General features: G+C 48.8%; 1 protein-coding gene across 1 annotated transcript; it reads left to right on the top strand.

Annotated features, from left to right (window-relative positions):
* Nucleotides 1-191: 191 nt before the first annotated feature.
* LOC121089426 (heat shock factor protein 5-like) lies at nucleotides 192-15,599 on the top strand. The gene is given in 5 exon segments (XM_040596642.1): nucleotides 192-252; nucleotides 5,202-5,550; nucleotides 5,553-5,719; nucleotides 10,418-10,577; nucleotides 14,844-15,599. Coding segments are annotated over 5 exon segments (759 nt in total). The 5' UTR covers nucleotides 192-237; the 3' UTR covers nucleotides 14,912-15,599.
* Nucleotides 15,600-22,107: the final 6,508 nt, after the last annotated feature.

Raw genomic sequence — 22,107 nt, 5'->3', positions numbered from 1 at the left:
GTGATTATTGAAATGTTTAATCAAAGTAAGCAATAGAACTCTGCACACCAGACACAAGTTCTTGCAGTCTGACAGCTGTGTTTGAATTCTTGCAGCCACACCGCAGAGTTGTTCAGCAGCAGCCCACACAGATCCTCTGGCTGGCTGTGCTGGTCCTGCTGCTTCAGCGTGCACCCACGACAGCCTTGTCCAGGTGAGCGTAGCCTACTGAAAGGAGGTGAAAGCGAAGGAGACTGTATGAATGAACTGCAGGTTTATACACTTGTGAAATTAAGGATATAAATTTGAGAATGGATCTGCTTGATAAAGTGAAAGTGATGTGGTTTACAAATACCTATTTCAAAGAACCACTGAATGTTAAACGGGTAGTTTTGTAATTCAGGTTAGGTTTCAGGGTAGCAGCATAGTGGGTGTCCTCATCAGTGGAGTGTTTTTGCTTGACTTCACCAGAATCACTTTTAGTTAATGAGCCTGCATTTGTATTTGAAGAATGTTCTTGCCTGGACAAAAAGAGACTCTTTAATATTATGAAAATACTGAGAAGCAGCTCCCCTTCTTTGTCCCGGACAGCTTCCTGCAGTCCTGAGTTTGATTTGATGAACGAGAAAAACTAAGGTGACTTTGTGGAATGGGCCCCACCTCGGAGATCTCTTATTAAAGATAACTCCAGTACTTCCTGTAGATGCTTTATGTAATTTTAGTGGAAACTGCGCCTTATTTGGAGGGCCTGGCTTATCAGATATCAGAAGATCTGAAGTAAAAATGCAAGAGCTTCCTTTTTTATTACAGCATAACGCATATACTTTTTTCCCCTCACAGAGGACAAGCGAAGCAAGTTATGCTTATGCGTGTTGAAAAAGGGTTGACCTACCCAAGCTTGATCATCCAGTTTCCTGTCTTGCAAATATCAACCTTTCTCTTTTATTCGTGACTTCTTTTAAAAAATAAGCTTATCCAAGATGGGCAGGTTATGGCCAGGATAACACGTTAGCGTAAGGCTATAAATAGCCAACAGCCAGTCATGCCGTCGATATTGTAGTATTTATTTTTCGCACAGTACATCTTTGTCCTCTCACTTTGATTGTGAGCTGCTTTTTTCATCCAGGACATGAGGATCCGTCTGAGCGATGGGCAGTCACAATTAAATAGCTTATCTCGGAAGGCCGAGATCCATGGGATAGTAAATCATTCCAAAGGAGTTGTCAAAGGTGGTGTTGTGGCTAGATTGAAGGATAATATACAGTGTCCAAAGGGTCTAGTAAAAATCAGTTGTTTGGAGAAGCAAGTCCATGGGCAGTGTGTGGAGTCAGAAGAGCTTTAGGCCACTTGCTAGTGGTTGCTTTGTTTCCTGGAAACCCCCAGCAAAAAGCTGCCGAGCATCTGGGCAGACTGCGGGAAGGCGATCCTCTGCGTGAGAAGGCCAAAGGCGAGCAGTGCCCTGCATCAGTTCCACCAGGTCAGTAACCGGCTGTCTCTGAGCAGGGTAACACAGCTATCGTACCGCGTGGATCAACGGGACTTCTTGAGATTTCTGAGTCTTAGCATAGCATAGGTCATTTCTCCTGGAACGTGGTGACAGGCTGTGCAGGTGGTACAGAAGACAGCAGTTTGCCTGCGGTTCTTGCTGAGCTGTGGGGAATAATCAGTTTGCCTTTTGTGTGTTCTGGGGCATATACTTCCCCAGACTTCTGCTGGGGGATGTGGCAAGCTGCAGTATTGAGCATCGTGCCCAGCTGGTGTATTGATCATCCATCAGTAACCACTTGCACAAATCCTCAAAAGCGATAAAATTCATCAGCCCTGGCTGACTAAGCATTTTTATTTTTCTTCACAAAAAATAGAACTATTGCATGGTATGTTTCCTATCGTTCCACTCAATACCTTCTACCAGTTGCAGGAATTCAGTGCGATGCTGTTGAAGCGTGGTTTGCGGGGCGCTTTAGGCTGTTTGGTCCCGCTGTGTGCTGCTAGGTAGGAGTGGCAAAGCCTATACGAAACTGCTGGACCAGTCCCGAAGACAGCGAACCGTATCGGCACGCTAGTAGTCAGCAAGCTGGTTACCAGCCCCGTTTCTGTTGGATCCAGACGGTGCTTTGTGGTCTCAGAAGGAAAAGCAGGCACTCTTGGACAAGGAAGCCTAAACCTTGTGCTGTTCCTTACTGGGTCTTGCAGAGAGCATCACTCTTAAGTTTAGGAGAGATTTAAGACAGGTGGAGTTTCTGGGTCTTGGAGGCCAGCTGCTGGGCTTGTACAGTACGCACCTGAGCTGCTGAAAGTGTTAGGTGACCCTGACTGGAACATGGGCAGACCAGGCCCGTAACTAACTGGTTGGTTGGCTGCAGTTTGCTCTCCAGAAAAAGCTACAGAGAATTACTGCGTGGAATGGCAAGGGGACATAGGTGGTTATACCCAGACATGGTGGCTGATGGTGGTGTATCTCACCAGGTTTCTGAAATGGGGGTTTCGGAGGTTTGTATTACACTCTCATCACGGTTGGTTACAAAACAGGGAGCTCAGGTACAACTTCTTACCCATTTTTCATTTGGGTTCTCTTAAGTGGGGTTTGGATTAGTGTGATGAATCAGTATCCTTGGGTAGGAATGAGTCTTTTGAGAGACCTCCTGCTATCTTCTGCAACAGCAGTGCTGGCAGCTCACAACCATTAGCTCAATACTTCCCCGCTGCTTTATCATAGATGTGAACCGAGGCTACATATTGGATTTCAGCGATTTTTTAAATATTTTTTTTCCTGCCCCCACCTCGTTTTGTTTTTTTTTAATGGCAGCCCTGCTGTTTGATTATTGCTATTACCATGGTTATTAAGCTGTCGGTATTTCCTTGTGGAACTGAAGCGAGAGGTAACGGGAAGAAATAAACATGCAAGAAAAAAGAAGAACTTTCTGACCTTAAAAGCAGTCCTAAGTAGTTTGCTTTTATTTGTAATAAGGAATGATAATCAGCCATGTTATTTCAAAAAGAAATCAAGTCTGAACTAATTCCGATTGCCCAAGCACTCAAGCCAGATTTGTGTAGTCCTAGCGGTCCCTGAAAAGGTGTGGTTGTGCTTTAATTCCTGCACACGCTACGCTAATCTTATAAGTGAAATGCCCATCTTCTCTTTCACCACTTCTGCTAAGTCAGACCATTTTTCCTCTTGAGCTTGAATGACCAGCAAGCTATTAGTCTTTCAGGCCCTGACTTCTCAATCTTTTATCGGTTTTCCTTGTTTTGTTGCTGCCTCCCCCCATCCTTCTCCAGGTGAACTAAAAGGATTTAAATTGTACCTTTGCGTGGCCCCTTTCTCCTGTTGGAAATACACACGAGATCCTGTAGTGCATCCAAGAGGACAATATGTGCTGTAACAGCTTCAAGCTGAGGTCCCCTAAGAAGAGGCAGAAAAAGATTCAGTATGGGTGGGTTGGTTCATTGGTTTTTGGCAGGGATGATCTTATTCCTGGACGGTTTGGTAATCCAGGTCTTACTTAGAATCCTGACTACTTATGACACTAAACAAGCAAAGCAACAGAAATGAAACACCTTATTAACATTTTAAAAAAATAGAACTGAAAAAAAAAATCAAATGAGAGGAATAATGTTTGAACCTATCTCATAAAAACATAAAGGTGGCTTAGCCTTTAATGAAAAGATTTTGCTTAACTTAACCTAAATTTCTCAAATTCCAGGTTTTATTTCCCCCTCCGTTTCCCCCCACCCTCCACAGTTTGTGGCTATCTGCAAACTGGCACATCTACACGAATCCACACTAGGACTTGCCTTCACACACCCAGGAGACAGGATCTCATCTCTTTGTGGTATCTCCATCAGGGAGAGACCAAGTCCTTCACTGGCATTTGATCTGATACGGCTTTCCTAGTAGGTGATCCTGTAGCTTCCTGTTCTCTAATTTACTCGTCTCTGGAAGTAGCTTTTCATTAACCATGACCTCAGCTAAAAGGTCTAAGGATAGTCAGGCACTAAGGACTACTCCTTCATACTGGATCTCTTCCAAAAGAAGGCTGTATTTTAAATAGACCTGTTTCTGTTCAACATCATTGTATGACTTGTATTTGTCAGAAGAAATGACCCTTCTAGTGTCCTTTGACTGAGTCACCTCCAGAAGTAGCAGTACAGACACTGGCTGTTAAAATGTCATCTATCATTTCACTTGGGTAGGACTTGCTGCTTTGGAAAAACTCTTTCATTGTCTTCATTCTGTTTTAAAGGTTATTCGATATATATGAATGCTACTAAAAAAATCATCACTGGATTGCTGATTGTGTCCTGTCGTCCTGTGATGTCATTACAGTGAAAAATTTTAGTAGTGTTCAGACCTGATCTGTGATGGCAAAGGCAGAGTCTCTGTAGGTTCTACAAGAAGTGTTTCTGACCTGAAATTCTGTCGGGTTTTTATGCAGATCGATGCAGACTTTGAGTTGTGCCTTTGTGGGACACTGTCATGACCGGAGAGTCCAGATGTGAGGCTGTGACAGGCAGGGCAGTTTTGCAGTATTTGCTTTCACCGGTATTTGAACTCCCACTCATCCTGGGACTGGGGCGTCCCTGGGGGGCACCCCTTGTGTAGATGTGCCTATGGACAATCACTTGAGGAGGAAAATGGTATTATTGGTTAAGAAGCGGTGAGTTCCTCAAGTTGTGTTGTCCATATGCACATTTACAGCATATGGACCTTTTTCTTTTGCTTAAAAATGTTGCGGTTTATACTGATTTTTTTATACAACAACAGGAATGCTTGAGTTTCAGAAGGAACTGAAAGCAGGTGGATTTTCTCTCTCATTTTCTATTACGTATGTGGCACGTGAAGAGGGTGGTTCTAGTGTACCCCCACAGGGCCTACTAAGACCAGAAGTCTCTGATTTGAGTGCTTGGGTATATTTAACACCTGCGGTGCAAAGGGTGTGCAGACAATGCATCTGCAGGCATACACCAGCTCCTAGTAAGTAACCTTCTCTCCAGGATAGACCATGAATAGAAGAAAGGAAACGTGCCAAGAGTAAGGTGGTTAATGAAAACCAAGACAAAGCAGTAGCTTTTTTCTTTTTTCTTCTGGTTAAACTTGCTATTTTAACTGAGAATAACGGACAATCTTTCAAGCTTTTGGATAAATGGATAAACAGAATCAATACACATCCTGTCACGGTAATTTTTTGATACAAAAGTTCACTGCATTTTGCTTTTTCCAGAATCCTCCAATGCAGTCATCTTATGAAGCTGAACTGATGCCGTCTGACTGGCTATGTAATATATCTGAAGAAAACAGGAAGGCAGAAGTCAGTCTTGAAGCCACGTTTCAGGTTGCCGCTGAGGTGCGTTCATCATGCAAAGCTGAAAAGGTGGCAGTGGCACCTGTAGAGAGCCAGTATTCGACCCTGGAGTTTAATGGAAATCAGGCACTGCCTGTTAATAGTTACACACCTTCTTCAACTGAGGAAAGCCAGCTGGAATGTCTCACTCCTGTAACTTCAGACACATCATTTCTGGTGGAAGCAGATGGAGCACTGGATTTGTCTCCGTTACAGCCTGTGACATTCTTTGTGCTGCCGATACCACTCTGTCTATAGAAACTGCTGCTGCTGCTAAAATACTACAAAAACTTCTGACCACACAGGAAGCAGATGAAAAACGGAGCAAAGAACCAAATCACCGCCCAGCTGAGTTCTCCCTCGTGTTTTTTCAGGAAGAATTGTTCAGTCCAGAGCAGGTAAGGGGTAAGGAGAGGTAAACCAACATCTTTCTTGAGCTAACTATGTTTGATAGTAATGCTAGGGTCTGGACCGATAGCTTTTCAATATTCTTGCCTGCTTAAGAACTGAAGGCCTCTTTAATTAAGCTTTTAATGGACAGTGAAGGGTTTGCTTGGTAAAGCAAGATATAAAACAGAAGAGGGAATGAAAAAGTATCCCATGTTTCCCATGTTAATGAGCATGACATGTGTCAGCCTGTTGGCCGAGTTAGGGTGCTCATTTGCATGGGAAACATGCGTAGTGCAGGTGTATTCGTGGTGATGAAGTGGATGCTTTTTTAGGTTGTAACATACCATCTTTAATCTCCAACAAAGAAGAGTATTTTGAGAATTTCTGCTGGAGGCAGGTTTTTGCTTAAATTTAGATAAACGGTTAGATTGTTTCTGATAAATAGTTGTTAAGTTCTGTTTTCTGTGGAAAGTATAGTTTATTGACATTTGACTGGTATAAAGCATCTTCATTGGTTTATACTTTGTGGTGTACAACAAGTTGTAATTGTACTTCGGTGTACCTGGTCTTCCCGGTATGTAAAATTGTAAGTCTCATGAGGGGTGAGGGGCATTCTAGATGTTACTCTGTTAAGGCAGCAAATGCGTGCTCTGCTTTTTTTTTTTGTTTTGTTTTGAAAACAAGGTAAGCTCAGGAGATTGACTGCATCTGTTTCTGCTGCATGAGACCTACCTTGCATGTAGGCACTCAATCTCATTTTTGTGTGTGCATTGAAGCTACTGTTTTATTGTTCTGTCGGTAGCTTGACGCCTTCACTGAAGTTTCTAGATCGGAAATCATCAGCTGGCGCAAACCTCCCATTGTTGCTTTTAGCATTATAAAGATTAGTCCTCTTCCTCTTGGGTATCTTTCTAGAAAGGGATGTGTATTCTGATCAAGCCTCTGCATAGCTCAAGCCTAGACTAGACTGTTCTGCCCAGTACCGTGTAGGGAAGAGCACATCCCTGTGCTAGTGCATAGAGTTGGCAGTACTCCTTAATTGGTGCCCACTCATTATATTAAGTGTTGACCGCACTTTAAATGTTGTCAGTTTTGAGAATTTTTGAACTGCATTTTTAGAATGATAGGTTGTCCCTTGTTGAAGGCCTTTGGAATCCGTGACCCGAACTTCCTTGTCAAGAACTGGGGGAATTAAGCACATGAACCACGTAGTTGTTTGGGAGGGAGGTTTTGTATATTTGTGAGAATCCTGATGTTGGTCCTGGACTGTAACTGGTTAAATAACTGGCCTCATTTTTTGAGCAATTGAAAAGCAATTCAGGGAATGTTCAGTGTTTTGTTTGACAGATTCCCTGTTTCTGTTAGAACTACTCTTCAACTAGTCTCCTCCTCCCAAACTCGGGAGAGGGAAGGTTAACTTAACACCCTGCTTGTCCAGAGCCTGGGGTCATGGCAGGTGCAGAACTCTCCAGAGGAGGCTTCTGTGCCTGTACTCCTCACATCAGGCTCCAGCACAGTTTTCTTCCTCATCCCTGAATCTGGAAGCACTCAGGCTTTCAGTGCCTGTTGGTACCGTGTGTTTTAGAGCAAGCTTATGACAGAATAGTGGACGTGCACAGAAGACCGCTCTATTCCTCTCTATACAAGCAGAGGGGGAGCAAATTCCTCCACCGTTCATACAAGAGCATCAGAACAGCTCTGCTGGGTCAGATCAAAGGTTTGTCTTGCCCAGCGTCAAGTCTCAAAACAACAGCTGTAACCTGATGTGTAGGGAAGAGCAAGAACAAGGAGCGCAAACAGAGCAGGGCATTCCTGCTTACACATTCCAGCTACTTTCAGCCCAAAGACTTGTGATGATACCGTGTACTTCATCTCGGGTTTCTGCTCTGTGGACTGAAGTCAGCCCTTGAAACTGTCGGTTTTAGCATACGGGACCTTTTGACCAAGCTGGTACTGTTCTGTTTTCTGTTCCGTTCACAGTATTTCCCAGCATTTAATTACTCTTGTGACCAGCACTGAGCCTTGAACTGTCTTCCTCATAGAAGTAACAGTTTAGTAGAAACCTGCTTTATTCTGCTTTCCCGATTTCCTAAAAGACAGCAAATTAAAGAGCAGCTCTTTACATGAAAAGAGTTAGTACATTCAACAGTTCAGATCCAGCGTTGTCCTCTCAGCCTCAGTCAATTTCTGTCCTAGACTTCTAGAGGCTTTGGCCTTCAATGGGCATCTCTTATTCCACTCCTACTCCTAAGAAATGTTTTATTTTCTTCTTAAAGTGGAAATAGAACATTTCTGTAATGCTTGATCAAGAGGAATTTGCCTCCGATTTCGTTCAGTCTCCTTGGCAGCATACCTATGTGAAGGCTGAAACGCTTGCTTTCTTTGGGGAAGGTTAATCCAGCAAACCCCATTCATGCGAGTTGCTAATTTTAGTGCCTCAGCTTCCCATCATGGTTCCAGCTGGGTACAGGTATAGTCCAGTCAGTGTCTCGTAAGTCGTGTAAGTAGTGAGATGCAGCAGTTTTGGCGTTTTTCAGTAACTGAAGTGAAAAGGCAAAACTTTCACGTCTGTCAGCTTTGGTAGCTTTGCTTGATTCTCTGCCAAACAATGTTTCGGACTCTGAAGTTGCAGAAGTATTAGACCTGAGTGGAGGGTCTGTCCACAGGTGCGGTGAATCCATGGTCAGAAACATGCTCGCTTAAAAGACCAAACAATAAAAAAAAGGGATAGCTTGGGAACCAGACTTGTGTGGGCTAGGCCGATGCTGTTAGGATGAAAATGGTATTATTACCTATTACATTAGATTACTGAAGAGTTGGTGTGTAAGATTCTATAAACACAGTGATAAAAAGAAATCTGAAAGGGGTGCTGTGCAGTATGACTGCTCTTCAGTTTCCACACACGCAGCTGTGAGGGTTAAAATTGGACACAGCATTGGAAGTACAGGTTCACCAGTGAGGGGGAATGACATTTCCTCAGTTTGCTGGCCACGCTCGTCCCGGTGTAGCCCAAGGTGTCGTTAGCCTTACTGGGCACTGCAGCATCCCCAGGTCCTTTGCAGAACTGCTAGTTAGAGTGTCTAGACTACTCTCACCACGTAGGCTAGTAACAGTTTCTTAATAATGGCGATCCCAATATGCATGTTATTTGTTTTTTCTTTATCAGACACTGCAATTTGGTTTCTAGATCCCCTGCCTGGTATTGCTTTTCATTATTCTCTTCTTTTTAAATAATGAAGTTTGCAGAATTGTTTCTAGAGCAGTTGTCTGGTGGAATATCCAGTTTAGAATGCTTACCTGAGAAATCTTCCCTTCTCTCACTACTTGATGAAGGCTGCTCACTAATTTTTCTAGAACTTGCTATTATGTAAATGTCACCAGGAATAGAGAAGTCATCATCACTCGTGAGACTTGGATTCTAGCTGGTGAAGGCAGTGACCTACAGCCTGCCTTCCTTCTTTGTTTTTGTGCCTGGGAAGGGGTTGTGGTTCAGACATCAGACAAAAGGCACTGCTAGCCACGTGTTTTTCACGTGGCCTTGTTAACAGTACTAAAGCAATACATCCAGACAGCACATTTCAAAGAGGAAAAAACCGAGTCAAATGGGTATCCAGCAAGTGCAGGAGGTGTGTGGGAGGGAACTAGTTCTCCCTGGAGTACTCCATTACTGTATTTGCACAGGCCTTTTTGAATGTTATTATAGAACTTTGTCAAGCAATGTATGTGTGTTTCTATTGATACGTATACACATAGCCTGTTATATACTCAACATTGAGTAATGACAGACTCAAGGTGGTGAGCGTGATTTTTGGAAAGACTATCTTATTACCAAGTGTGACCCCTTGTCTTCTGTAAACTCACACATAATGGTTTTCAAAAGCTTTTTTTCCCCTTAATAGAAGGAAACATTGCAGGCTCTGAGCAGTCATTCATCTTTAGGTTATTGATGGATGAGATATTTGCAGAAGAGATGACTATTCTAGAACAGGTGATACTGTGAAAATTTTTCTGTCTAAAGGTAGATTCCAGGTGCTTAACTTTGGGCCTGTACTGCCTCAGTGAAATAGAAACAGAACTTGGTTGTTCGGGCCTTTTTTTTTTTTTTTTTAAGCTACAGGTCTTTGCCACATGATCATGGAAATGTACCAGTTTACCAAATGGTTGCCTGCAAAATACATGTAGAGCAGCAGCAGAGGGCTCTAAAAAGCAAGCAACACGTTATAACTTAATGTCTTAACGACTGGATGGGGTGGGGTGAGATTCCCAACCAGAAATGTGTGGTTCACGTGTGGTTCTGCATCACACAGCTCTGTCAAGTTGTTTGAGCTAGATCTGTCATTATTATTACACGTGCTGGTAAGAATGAGTGCACCTGTATTTCTTGTAGCTAGTTTAATAACTGAGGGAAAAGTTCAGACTGTGGGGACATGTACCCTAACTTTGTGTATTCTAGTTTTCTGATCTCATATTTTGCTTAATAAGATGTTTTGTAAGAGGTTGTTTCAATTTAGCAACCTTAATTCTGAGTTAAAAACACTTACTATGTCAACTGTCTAGGCAGCGTTCACCACCTGTTAGATGCCCTTTTGGAGTGGAGAAGAATAGCTTTTATTTTGTTTTATTGGTTTTATATTAGTTTTATTATAAGATAACATTGAGTGATCTTTGGTTTTATTTCTTTTGTTGTTGTGTTGTGTTTTTTTAAGGAGAATACTAGTGTTAAAAGTGAATCCAGGACATCAGAGACGGAAGAGAGACAATTCACTTCAGGAGCTGAGCCTGTGAACGAATCTGTAGAACAGACAGATTCATCTGTAAAATCTTTCTCCCGGAAAAGACGCAGTTCAGACACAGGCAACTCTCTCGGTAAGAAAGATTCTACGTTTTCTCAGAGATTACGGTGACAGCTACTCTGAAACTAACTATTACAGAAAGGGGAGAGTAGAAGAATTTACTTGTCGTCTGCCGTGTAAGTACCTCATTGTTCCTTCAGTTAAAATACTAAACTTGTACAACCTCTTAGTGTACTTACCAACACACTTCAATAGAGACACTTATGCTAATTACTCTGATGTGGGAAAGGGTATAAATTACGTAAGTAAATAAAACTTGAAGTTCTGGGAGTTGTGCCAGAAACCTGGATGTCACAATGTTGAGATTAAGTCCATAGATGTGTTTGCTGGAGGGCGACAGTGCTGTGAAGGAAACACTGAGTAATGAGGTAACTATGGAAGTTCCAGGGGCAAAAACCACCGAACTGATGAAGCTAGTGTAGAAGTCTGAACTCTTTGTCTCAGATCACTGAATACATTGTACCAGTCTGGTAGTGTCCTGAAGCACGTGAGAAAAACAAGCCGCAGAGTATCTGAGGCTAAAAACTTCACAAATCTAGTAACTGAAGGGAAAACCTAAATGTCCACAGATTAGAGAGACATAAGAGGACACAAAAAGTACTTGGGATCCATTCTAGAGGGGAATTTGGTTCAGCCTGCAAGTCTCTAAGAGGCTGTTTCCCTCACAGCTGTTCATCAAAGAGCCGATGGTAGAGTTTGAAGAGCTGTTGCTCACTTCAAAGGGTAGTTTCTAGATTCCAGATCATGATGCTAGTTAATAGTTCAGCTCATAATGCCCATCACTTTCAAACATTTAAGTAAGGAATAAAGTCTTTCTGTCAGGAAGCTGAGAAAAAAGGTGGGATGCCACCTTGAAAAAAGACAATTTTTGTTTAAAACACATAATCGAGAGTTCTTGTTCAATTACTTCCTGGTATCACAGATAACTAGCAAACTTCTCAGCTTTCATATCTGAAGCAAAACATCTGCTTAACGTGCCAGTTGTAAAGTTATGTACAGGAACATGTTGGAAAGCATCCCCATGGGGTTGTTCCACAGGGACGAAACACTGTTATGCTAACGCTAATTAGCAACAATTGGCATAGTCTGCTCTCTGGGAAATGTGACGGTCATCCAGGCCTGCATCTCCACGGTTGTACCTTTGAGGCTTGGTGTGCGTGTTAAGGGTAGGGATAGACAGCACAGCTGAGCCAAACGTGATCAGGCTCAAGCTAGCCCAAAGTCAGTTGGGTGCGTGATAGAAGCCTCCAAGCTGGCGTAGCCTGTCGGCTGCATGTCAGCTGTAAGCCTGAAGCAGGCAGGCTCAAGTGCAAGCTGACTTCTGCTGCTCTGACTACACCTTTGTCTGTCAGCACCTCCTGTCCTCTGTGAGACTTTGGAAACAACTTCTTTTTTAATCTCTCTGTGCTAAAATGCATCATGATGATTTCCAGGTGTTTCTTGGCAACTTGCCCTCTGAGTGTGATGGAGTCCTCTCTGTTTTCCTGTTTTCCTTTGGGCACTCCTTTGCAAGTTTTCTGAGCCTGCACTTTGATACATACACCCTGCTGTGAAAAAGGCTCTTCTTCCATCTATTTCAGTAGGCTGGTTTTTTCTATGTTAATGTCACTTTTCTTTAACATCACTTTTCTTTGTTACGCGGTGACACCAAGGTCTAGATACCACACAGCGAGAGCCAATATAATGTGGTACATTTCAGTGACTGGGAGCAGCTCTGAGCCCAACCCAAGGTGTTAATCTGTAAAAACGCACCAAGAATCAAACCCCCGCCTTTGTGGAGAAGGCATTGCTTCCCTCCAAAGAGCTGGACTGGACTTCTTTGCATTTCACAGCTGTTCTGTAGCAAGAAAAGACGAGCGTCCTTTCACTAAAACACCGTCCCCAGGGTTTCCCTCCATAGCTGCCAGCCCATCTCTGCAGCACCATAAATCACCGAGATGGGTTATCTGCTTCCTTCAAATGGAAAACCAATGTATTTAACCAGCCTTCTCAGCTAAATTCTCGTTTACCAGTTTTAAGAACATTCTGCCCAGCAGAATCTAGATGAAAGGTGTCTCTAGTTCATTGTCCTGTCTCCAACAGTGTCTTCGGCATTTCTGTACCATTAAGCAGAAAAGGCCTCAGTAACCTTCAGTTGATTTTTAGAGTCCCTTTTTGAAGCTGTGCAAACATTTAGCATCCACTGTGGGTTTTGTAAGTTAATGTCATTAATGCAGATTAACTACACAGCGGGTGAAGAACCCTCCTCTTCAACTACTTCTGAGTCCTCCCGGGAGCCAGAGTCTGCTACAAAGGGTGCAGAACTTAACTCGGCGCTAAGATACATCATTGCAAATGATTACGGGCTGTGTCGTCTGTTCCCTTCCCACTCTTTTTCTTGAGAGGCGATGGGTATGGTGCTCTAGCTCCTGCCGTGTTTATCACACGGAGGTGCAAGGAATAGTTCACCTTTCAGGGACTGCTTTTTTTCAGCCCCAAGCTCACTCTTAGGACATAGATTTGAAGGTGCTGATGATGCATCTGCTTTTCCCACTACTTTCTAGCTGAGCTCGTCTGTTAAAATGGGAGTTTTGAAATAAATCTGTCCGCTTTTGTTGGCAGCATACACACTTGCAACAGGAGTCCTTTTGGACTTCACAAAGGATTGAGAGGAACTCTGTAAATACTTTGAGTCTCCTTCCCCATCTCCTCTGCATTGTGCTCCACAGGTACACTCAGCTAGTGAGCACAGCTGTACTGGACCTAATACCTGTGGCTTGTGCTTCCTCTTCTAAAAGAGCACGGGAGAAGGACCAGATTCTGATGGGAGGAATTTTTGTTTGCAGCCTGTCTTTCTGGAAATAGGCATCTCAGAATGGAGCAGGGGGAATTTGTTACTTCTGGATTGAAGCATTTAAGCTGATGCTGAGACATTAAGGAAAAAAACTTTCTTTCTCGATGGCTGACCATATATTTTCTGTGAGTCGTCTAGTCCTGCAAATAATCTGATGACTGTCTCTGACTTTTTTTCTTTTTTATGCTGCAAAGTGCCCTAGACATTTACCACCCACTGCCATGCCGCTGCAGTTGTGTCACTGTGTGTTCTCTCTCATTCCCTCCAAGGTAAATAGATATCTCGGTGCAATTGCTAAGGGCAAATCTTCACTCAGGCAAGGTCTCCCATGCTGTCATCTGTTCCCTTGAACTGTTTCCTGCACCTTCCAGCCAAAAATATTGTTAATGTTCATTTAGTTTTCCTATCCGGTCACAGTGAGATCTCTTCCTACAAAGGTGTTAAGAGTTAATGTGGGGACAGGCCTGGCCCTGAGCTCTCGAACATCTGTGTGAAGCCCAAAGCAAAGTTGCTCTCGGGAGTCCGAGCGGCAGCTGCTTGCTCCAGCTCAGTTGCCATTACCTTGACGTCATTATATATTCATTGAAGGCATTTCAAATTGCCTGTCCTGGCAGTCTGCTCTTTGGGATGAGTGGGTGTCATACCCTGTGTCTTAACTTGCCATAATTTAGAGGTGCATTGTTACAAGCCCCCTCATTTCTCCATCCCTATGCGTTTTCAAGATGTGTTCCCAACAGTCTGCTTTGGCAGGAGGCAGGTGTCAGAAAGTGCAAAAGTGGTGCCTATTGGGCAGGAACTCCGTAGTACAGAGAACGAACAGAGGCTGGAAGATGTGAATGTGTTTGTTTAGAGGTTAAATTTCTTGTGGGTGACGTTTGCAGTGGTAGCGCTGTTGTGACTTTATCGGGGTACTTGTTCGCTTTCTTGACCTGCAAGATCTGGCCATACGTGGGAAGTATCTCTGTTTTGCTGTGGATCGAGGTAACTGTCAAAAAAGGAGCCTCTTGTCTGTCCTCTCTGTGAGGCCACGAGTTTTTTCTGGGATCCTGGCGCTGGCTGTGGGGTGCTTGGAGGCAATTGTGCCTTTTCTGGGTAAACAAAGGGATATGGCACAAGCAGGTCAGGCCTTTCTGTAGATACTGCCCGGGGCTTATAGTAATTAATGTTTGGCTTTTGGTATCCATGGTGGCAAAGGCATTTCTAAATAATACATACTGAAGAATGGGAGCACTTTTCTTATAATCTGCTTTGGGTTTTTATATTTAAATTTTTGAAAAATTGGAAGAATTCCTGTTTCTTTAAACAGTAGGCCTCAGGTGATCAGGTTATAGTCTGACATTGAAAGCATATTTTATAGTACCTGATAGAAATGCAATTGCTCTGTATGCTGCCAAGGGAAACATATCCGAGCACTGATACGTGCTCAGTATTCCCTTTTCTTCCTAGATCTCCGTCTGCCGGTGGATGTACCTCGGAAGCGGGGGTGCTTTCTGGAGGACGAAATAAGAGAGTGAGAAGTGGGTGACAAATGTGCAGCAGCTGCCAGCTGGATTCCCCTGTCAGACTCCAGCAGCAGTGGAGCTTTGCCCACAACAACCACTTTGGATCATTTCAGCTGTGTTTAAAAAAAACACCAAAAAACCTCCAACAAAACACCAAAGACCACACACAAAAAAGCCCAAAACAAAACAACAAAAAACCAACAACAAAACCAGCCCCACACCACTCTATTTTTTGCTTTCTTTTTAACTTGGTAGGGTATTGTTTAGTAGGCCTCTTTCATTACATTTTCTACCCGTCAAGTTATAAAGCACCGAGTGGTCAGAGTAATTAATACGAAGTAATTCCTTAGCTGTTTGTATTCTTTAGATTTGGAAAGTCTGAACTTTACAGGAACCCTTAAACACTTTCTCGAGACATCCTTACTGGGAAGCAAATGGGTTTTAGTGCTCTGTTAGGAATCTGTTTCACTTATTTATTTATCTATTTAACGTTGTTGGGAGCTACAGTATGCTCGGCATAGGTGGTGGTTGGTGCTCTCGCTGTCTTTGCTTGCAGTCGTACCGTGGCCCTTTACTGGGGATCGTGTATGAAACAAAAGCATTGGAAAGTCGCAAGATTCTGGGTCTGAATGGGTCTGAGATTTCAGGAGAGCAGCTAAAGGAAAGATGAGCTAATTTTCTAAGTGATTAACCAAGAAACCTTCTTGCGACGAGCGAGGGGAAGCAAGCAGCCGACTCAATATGAGTGATAAAGCAAGCTTCAGTTTATTACGGCGCGATTATGTCTCATATACAGTTCCAGTTAATTTATGCCTACAAGTCATCTGCTAGTTGGCTAAGCTCTAAAGGGTTACATTTTCATACGTCCTCCTACTTGCGGTTTCTGCGGATAGCTAGCTACATATATTTTTTTCTCTCTTGTCTACGCGAATTCCTCAAAGTTATTTACAACATTAGGCACAAGGTCAGTGCCTTTCTCAGCTTCCTTATCAGCATGCCTCAGCACAGCTGCAAGGCCTGCTTCAGCTAAATTACACTAACTTTGTTTCACAAAGATCTGTAAGGGAGTCATGGCCGTGATCACACAGCCATTCTGCAACATTTCCCCCTTTTTCTCTTTGCGCAAGCAAAACTTGTGCAGTTACACGCTCGAGTAATTTTCGAATACAAGAGAGAGCACAGCTTAAACATACGAGTGCAATGCTAACAATTATTACTATAAGCAACACACTTTACAACAGCCCTTTTAAACTACCAGAAGACCGCCCTAATAATAGAGCACCATAACTTTGTCCATTAATTATCAGAGGTCCTCGGACACGAGTTGCAATTTTTTGTGTTCGGTTGTCAATTAATGTTGTATCTACTGCTGTTGCCAGGTCCAGGCCGAGGCTCCCTCGGGTGGCGGGTTGTAACACGGTGTCTGTCGATAAGAGTTGGTCATGTCTCCTGGAGGGGGTGTCGTGAAGGTGACAGGAGTCGCGATTGGGGTCGACGCGCTGCGGCTCCTCACGCTCGGTTTCTCGTTTCCCGTCTGCCGACAGACGTTGGTCTTGTGGGTTCCTTGCTGACAATTTCGGCACCACACTTGACGTTGTCGACATCGGTCACGGGTATGTCCTGGCTTCCCGCATCGATAGCAGAGGAAGTCTCGGCGCGTGGTGGTCGCTGGCTTCGGGGGCGCGGTAGCCCCAGGGGGGCGCAGAGGCGCAAGCGCTGCAAATGCCTGACTTTGGGCTTGCACTAAATCTCTCCCTACTGCTTGGATTGCTTCCACTAGCAAGGCTTGCTGACCTACTGGCACCCGACTCATTCGCTCTAGCATTGTTTCTACAGAAGAATCTAAGGGCAGGGTTACTAAAATGCCTTTGGTGTCACTGTTACTATTCTCCAGAATACATTGGCGCAATAACGGCCCTTTCATAAAGTTAGGTGTATCTGGTGGGCTCACTGTGGAGGCCTGACTCATTCACTGTACTACGTAACTGACTTAATATTTTCCAATCAAAGCCTCCCAGGTTCCCTGTCTTTCGTTAGCGGCATTCATCTGATACGTTACAGGGAAAGCTTGTAGGGGGTTGACTTGATCAGCAATATAAAATATTCCCTGAGCAGCCGCTTCTTGTGCTATTTTTTGCCAATTAATGTGCGTAGAACGCACCAGTTTCTTTACTGTATTTTTTTTGTTCCTTTTTTTTTTTTTTTTTTTTTTTTTTTTTTAGCATTTTGTATTGACTGCCCACTGCTATTTTCTTCCTCAGCAGCACTTTCGTCAGATGTGTCCCCGCCCTCTGGCCCCCCCGAGGCTACTGTGCCGGAGGGGGGGTGGGGGGGGTGGAGGACACGAAGGGTCTATAGGTGGTACAGTGGGCTCTGTAGGTGGTACAGAGAGCACTGTTTGTGATAAAGAGGGTATTGGAATGTGATTTTCACATGGCATAATTTTTCCTGCATTAGGATCTGCGCTTGCAAGTCGGCTTGTTACTGCCGCAGCAAGGCGCTTTTCTGCTTGATATCTTTTTATACAATTAGTTACTTCACGCCATGATTTCATCAATTCTTTTGCTGCCTTATCGTCATCTATAACTAAGTCCCACAAGCAGTCCCTAAACGCACGCCACTCCTCTACTTCAAACATTTTTTCGGGGTCTGTAAAAAACCCTTTCGCTTTTCCCATAGTAATTAACCTGGCCAGATCTTTTAAAGGGCCTACTCCCCACTTTTCTAAAAAGCATTGTAAAAGAGCGAGTGCTACCTCTTTTTCCATAGCGCGCTTAAAACAGTCCTTTTCCTTGATTAAGATGCAGCCTTTTCTCTGGGTAGACACTCACGGACGGCGAACCTTTCCTTGATTAGTCGTCGGTTCAAGCACGGATCGAGTTATGATGCCTGCATCAGTCGATCTTTGCTCCCTGGTCGCTGCTACCAGTGCTTCTCCGTCCTCGCTGTCCGGTGGAGAACAAGGATGGGGGGTCCCTGTTCGGGCGCCACTTGCGACGAGCGAGGGGAAGCAAGCAGCCGACTCAATATGAGTGATAAAGCAAGCTTCGATTTATTACGGCGCGATTATGTCTTATATACAGTTCCAGTTAATTATGCCTACAAGTCATCTGCTAATTGGCTAAGCTCTAAAGGGTTACATTTTCATACGTCCTCCTACTTGCGGTTTCTGCAGATAGCTAGCTACATATATTTTTTTTCTCTCTTGTCTACGCGAATTCCTCAAAGTTATTTACAACATTAGGCACAAGGTCAGTGCCTTTCTCAGCTTCCTTATCAGCGTGCCTCAGCACAGCTGCAAGGCCTGCTTCAGCTAAATTACACTAACTTTGTTTCACAAAGATCTTTAAGGGAGTCATGGCCGTGATCACACAGCCATTCTGCAACAGGTCCCTGGTCCAAGCCGCAGGGGTCCGCTCCCGGGGTCTTGGCCCCAGTCCCGGTCCGAGCCGCGGGGGGATCCCGGTCTCGATCCCCAGCCGTGGGGGTCTCGGTTCCGAGGATCCCGGTCCCGGTCCCGATCCGCGGTGGTCCGGGTCCCCGGAGTCCCGGTCGCGGTCCCGAGCCGCGGGGGTCCCGGTCCCGAGCCTCGGGGGTCCCGGTCACAGGGGTCCCGGTCGCGGTCCCGAGCCACGGGGGTCCCGGGTCCCGGTGGTCTAGGTCCCAGTCCTGAGCTGCGAGAATCCCGGTCCTGGTCCCGGTCTCAGTCCGAGCCGCGGGGGTCCCAGTCCCAGTTCCGAGCCGCGGGGGTCCCGGTCCCTGGGGCCCCGGTCGCGGTCCCGAGCCGCGGGGGTCCCGGTCCTGAGCCGCGGGGGTCACGGGTCCCAGAGGTCCAGGTCCCAGTCCTGAGCTGCGAGAATGCCGGTCCTGGTCCGAGCCGCGGGGGTCCCAGTCCCGGGGGTCTGGGTCCCGGTCCCTGCTCCGAGCCACGGGGGTCTCGGTTCCGAGGATCCCGGTCACGGTCCCAAGCCGCGGGGGTCTCGGTTACAGGGGTCCCTGTCCTGAGCCACGTGGGTCCCTGTTCTGCGCCGCGGGGGGTCCTGGTCCCGGGATCCCGGTTCCGAGTCGCGGGGGTCCCGGTCCCCGGGGTCCAGAGGTCCCTGTCCCGCGCCGCGGGGGTCCCGGTCCCTGGGGTCCCGGTCCGGGTCCGAGCCGCGGTGGTCCCAGTCCCCAGGGTCCCGGTTCGGCTCCCGAGCCGCGGGGGGTCACGGGTCCCAGTGGTCCAGGTCCCAGTCCTGAGCTGCGAGAATGCCGGTCCCAGTCCCGGTCCCGGTCCGAGCTGCGGGGGTCCCAGTCCCGGGGGGGTCCGGGTCCCGGTCTTGATCCCCAGCCGCGGGGGTCCTGGTCCCGGTCCTGGTCGCGAGCCGCGGGAGGTCCCGGTCCCGAGCCGCCGGGGTCCAGGGGTTCCCGTCCCGAGCCGCAGGGTGTCCCGGTCCCCGGGGGTCCCGGTCCGGGTCCGAGCCGCGGGGGTCCCGGTTCGAGCCACGGGGGTCCTGTTCTCGGTCCCGAGCCTCAGGGTGTCCCGTCCCCAGGGTCCCGTTCGCGGGTCCCGAGCCACGGGGGTCCCGGGTCCCGGTGGGTCTAGGTCCCAGTCCTGAGCTGCGAGAATCCCGGTCCTGGGTCCCGGTCTCGGTCCGAGCCGCGGGGGGTCCCAGTCCCGGTTCCGAGCCGCGGGGGTCCCGGGTGTCGGGAGTTTCCGGTCCCGGTCCCTGGTCCGAGCCGCAGGGGGTCTCGGTTCCGAGGATCCAGTCGGGGTCCCGGTCCCCAGACGCGGGGTCCCGGCCCCGTCCCGAGCCGCAGGGTGTCCCGGTCCCCGGGGTCTCGTTCGCCGTCCCGAGCCTCGGGGGTTCCAGTCCTCGGGGTCCCGGTCCTGGTCGCGAGCCGCGGAGGTCCCGGTCCCGAGCCGCGGGGGTCCCGGTCACCGGGTCCCGGTCGCGGTCTCGAGCCACTGAGGTCCCGAGTCGCCGGGGTCCCGGTCCCGAGCCGCGGGGTCCCGGCCCCGTCCCGAGCCGCAGGGTGTCCCGGTCCCCGGGGTCCCGGTCGCGGTCCCGAGCAGCGGGGGTCCCGGTTCGAGCCACGTGGGTCCTGGTCCCGTGGTCCCGAACCTCAGGGTGTCCCGGTCCCGGGGGTCCCGGTCTCGGTCCCGAGCCGCGGGGGTCCCAGTCCCGGTCTCGGTCCAAGCCGTGGGGGTCCCGGTCCCGGTTTCGAGCGTCGAGGGTCCCGGTCCCGGGAGTCCCGGTCCCGGTCCCTGGTCCAAGCCGCAGGGGTCCGCTCCCGGGGTCTTGGCCCCAGTCCCGGTCCGAGCCTCGGGGGGATCCCGGTCTCGATCCCCAGCCGCGGGGGTCCCTGTCCCGGGGTCTTGGCCCCAGTCCCGGTCCGAGCCGCGGGGGGCATCCCGGTCTCGATCCCCAGCCGCGGGGGTCCCGGTCCCGGGGTCTTGGCCCCAGTCCCGGTCCGAGCCGCGGGGGGATCCCGGTCTCGATCCCCAGCCGTGGGGGTCCCGGTCCCGGGGTCTTGGCCCCAGTCCCGGTCCGAGCCGCGGGGGTCTCGGTTCCGAGGATCCCGGTCCCGGTCCCGATCCGCGGTGGTCCGGGTCCCCGGAGTCCCGGTCGCGGTCCCGAGCCGCGGGGGTCCCGGTCCCCGGGGTCCGGAGGTCCCGGTCCCGAGCCTCGGGGGTCCCGGTCACAGGTGTCCCGGTCGCGGTCCCGAGCCACGGGGGTCCCGGGTCCCGGTGGTCTAGGGTCCCAGTCCTGAGCTGCGAGAATCCCGGTCCTGGTCCCGGTCTCGGTGCGAGCCGCGGGGGTCCCAGTCCCGGTCGTCCCGGTCCCGGTCCCTGGTCCGAGCCGCAGGGGTCTCGGTTCCGAGGATCCCGGTCGCGGTCCCGAGCAGCGAGGGTCCCGGTCCCCGGGGCCCCGGTCGCGGTCCCGAGCCGCGGGGGTCCCGGTCCCGAGCTGCGGGGGTCCCAGTCCCGGTCTCGAGCCCCAGGGTGTCCCGGTCCCAGGGGTCTAGGTCCGGGCAGGTGTAGTACCCACTTCTGGTCGCCAGGTGGCAGCAGGTCCCCACCAGCCCTGTGCTGAGCACTGGCCGGGCGAGCCCTGGGCCGGGTCTCAGCCCAGTTTACACCACCGGGCCCCGGGAGTGCCCGCTGCGGCTGCGGGGTTCCCTGCGCTCTGCCCTTTGGCCACTCGCAGCCCGGGCACTCATACTCATTGCCTCCGTATGCAAAAGCACCCACGTGCCTCAAGCATTTCAGTCCTTTGCGTATGATGCGCTCTGTTTCGCTGTGGGAAACGGGTGCATTTGCTCTGTTTGCATTTGGAAGCAGCTGTTAGTAACAGCACCTTTAAATTATTTTTTTACAAAAGAGAAGAGACCTTGCAAGACTGCCCTTTTTGAGTAGGGGAAAACGAGCGGTGTAAATATGTGGCTTAGGAGAAGCTCCCACTAGGTTTCCCCTTGCACCACTAAGCCATCACGAGCTCTTGTGTTCACAGCCGCTCCCCGCGACGGGAAAGTCAGCCGTTACCGGAGTGAAGGGGTGCAGAGTACGCGGCAGGGCTGAAAGGTGGCACAAGGGAGCGGGGTCTTTCCTCCTCCTGCCTCCCTCCCTCCCCCCCCACCCGCCCCCCGCCCCCCGGCAGCGGGTACCCTCCGGCGAGGATTTGCTTTCCGCTGTGCCAGCCGGTCGGGGGGCAGCTCGGTTGCTCTCGGCAGCGCGTCTGTAAGCGAGTGCAGCGCTCTGCAGGCGGAGTCAGCGGCGGGCCGGGGGGCTGTGACACCGAGCGGCAGCTGCTCTCGGCCAGCAGCTTCGCCTCGGGACCGAGCCCCCCCCCGGCAGCCGCTGTGGGCACAGCCCGCACCCCCCCGCAGAGCCCCGGGGCCGGCAGGCTGAGGGGAGCCCGCGGCGGCACCGAGCCCCGGCCCCGCGCGGAACGGCAGCCCAGCCCCCGCCCGCCGCAGCTCGAACGGGCGGCTGGTGCTTCTTCTCGTGCTGGTGCTTCTCACTTTGCCCCGGTAGCCGTGCGGAGCGCACCACAGGAGCTGTGCTGCCCGCTTTCTGGGGCGAGATGCGGAGCCGCTGCCTTTGCACTTGTCCGCAGCCAAAATGCTGCGTGAGCCGGGTTTTGGCTAGCTAACGACTATGAAGTCGTTCTCGAAGCAAGTGGTGGAGTCATAGTATACTACTGTGTGTGGGTGAGTGTCCCGCA

Source organism: Falco naumanni, chromosome 5, assembly GCF_017639655.2.
Source record: "Falco naumanni isolate bFalNau1 chromosome 5, bFalNau1.pat, whole genome shotgun sequence".
Taxonomy (NCBI): Eukaryota; Metazoa; Chordata; class Aves; order Falconiformes; family Falconidae; genus Falco; species Falco naumanni.
This window is presented reverse-complemented; position numbering and strand designations above follow the sequence as displayed.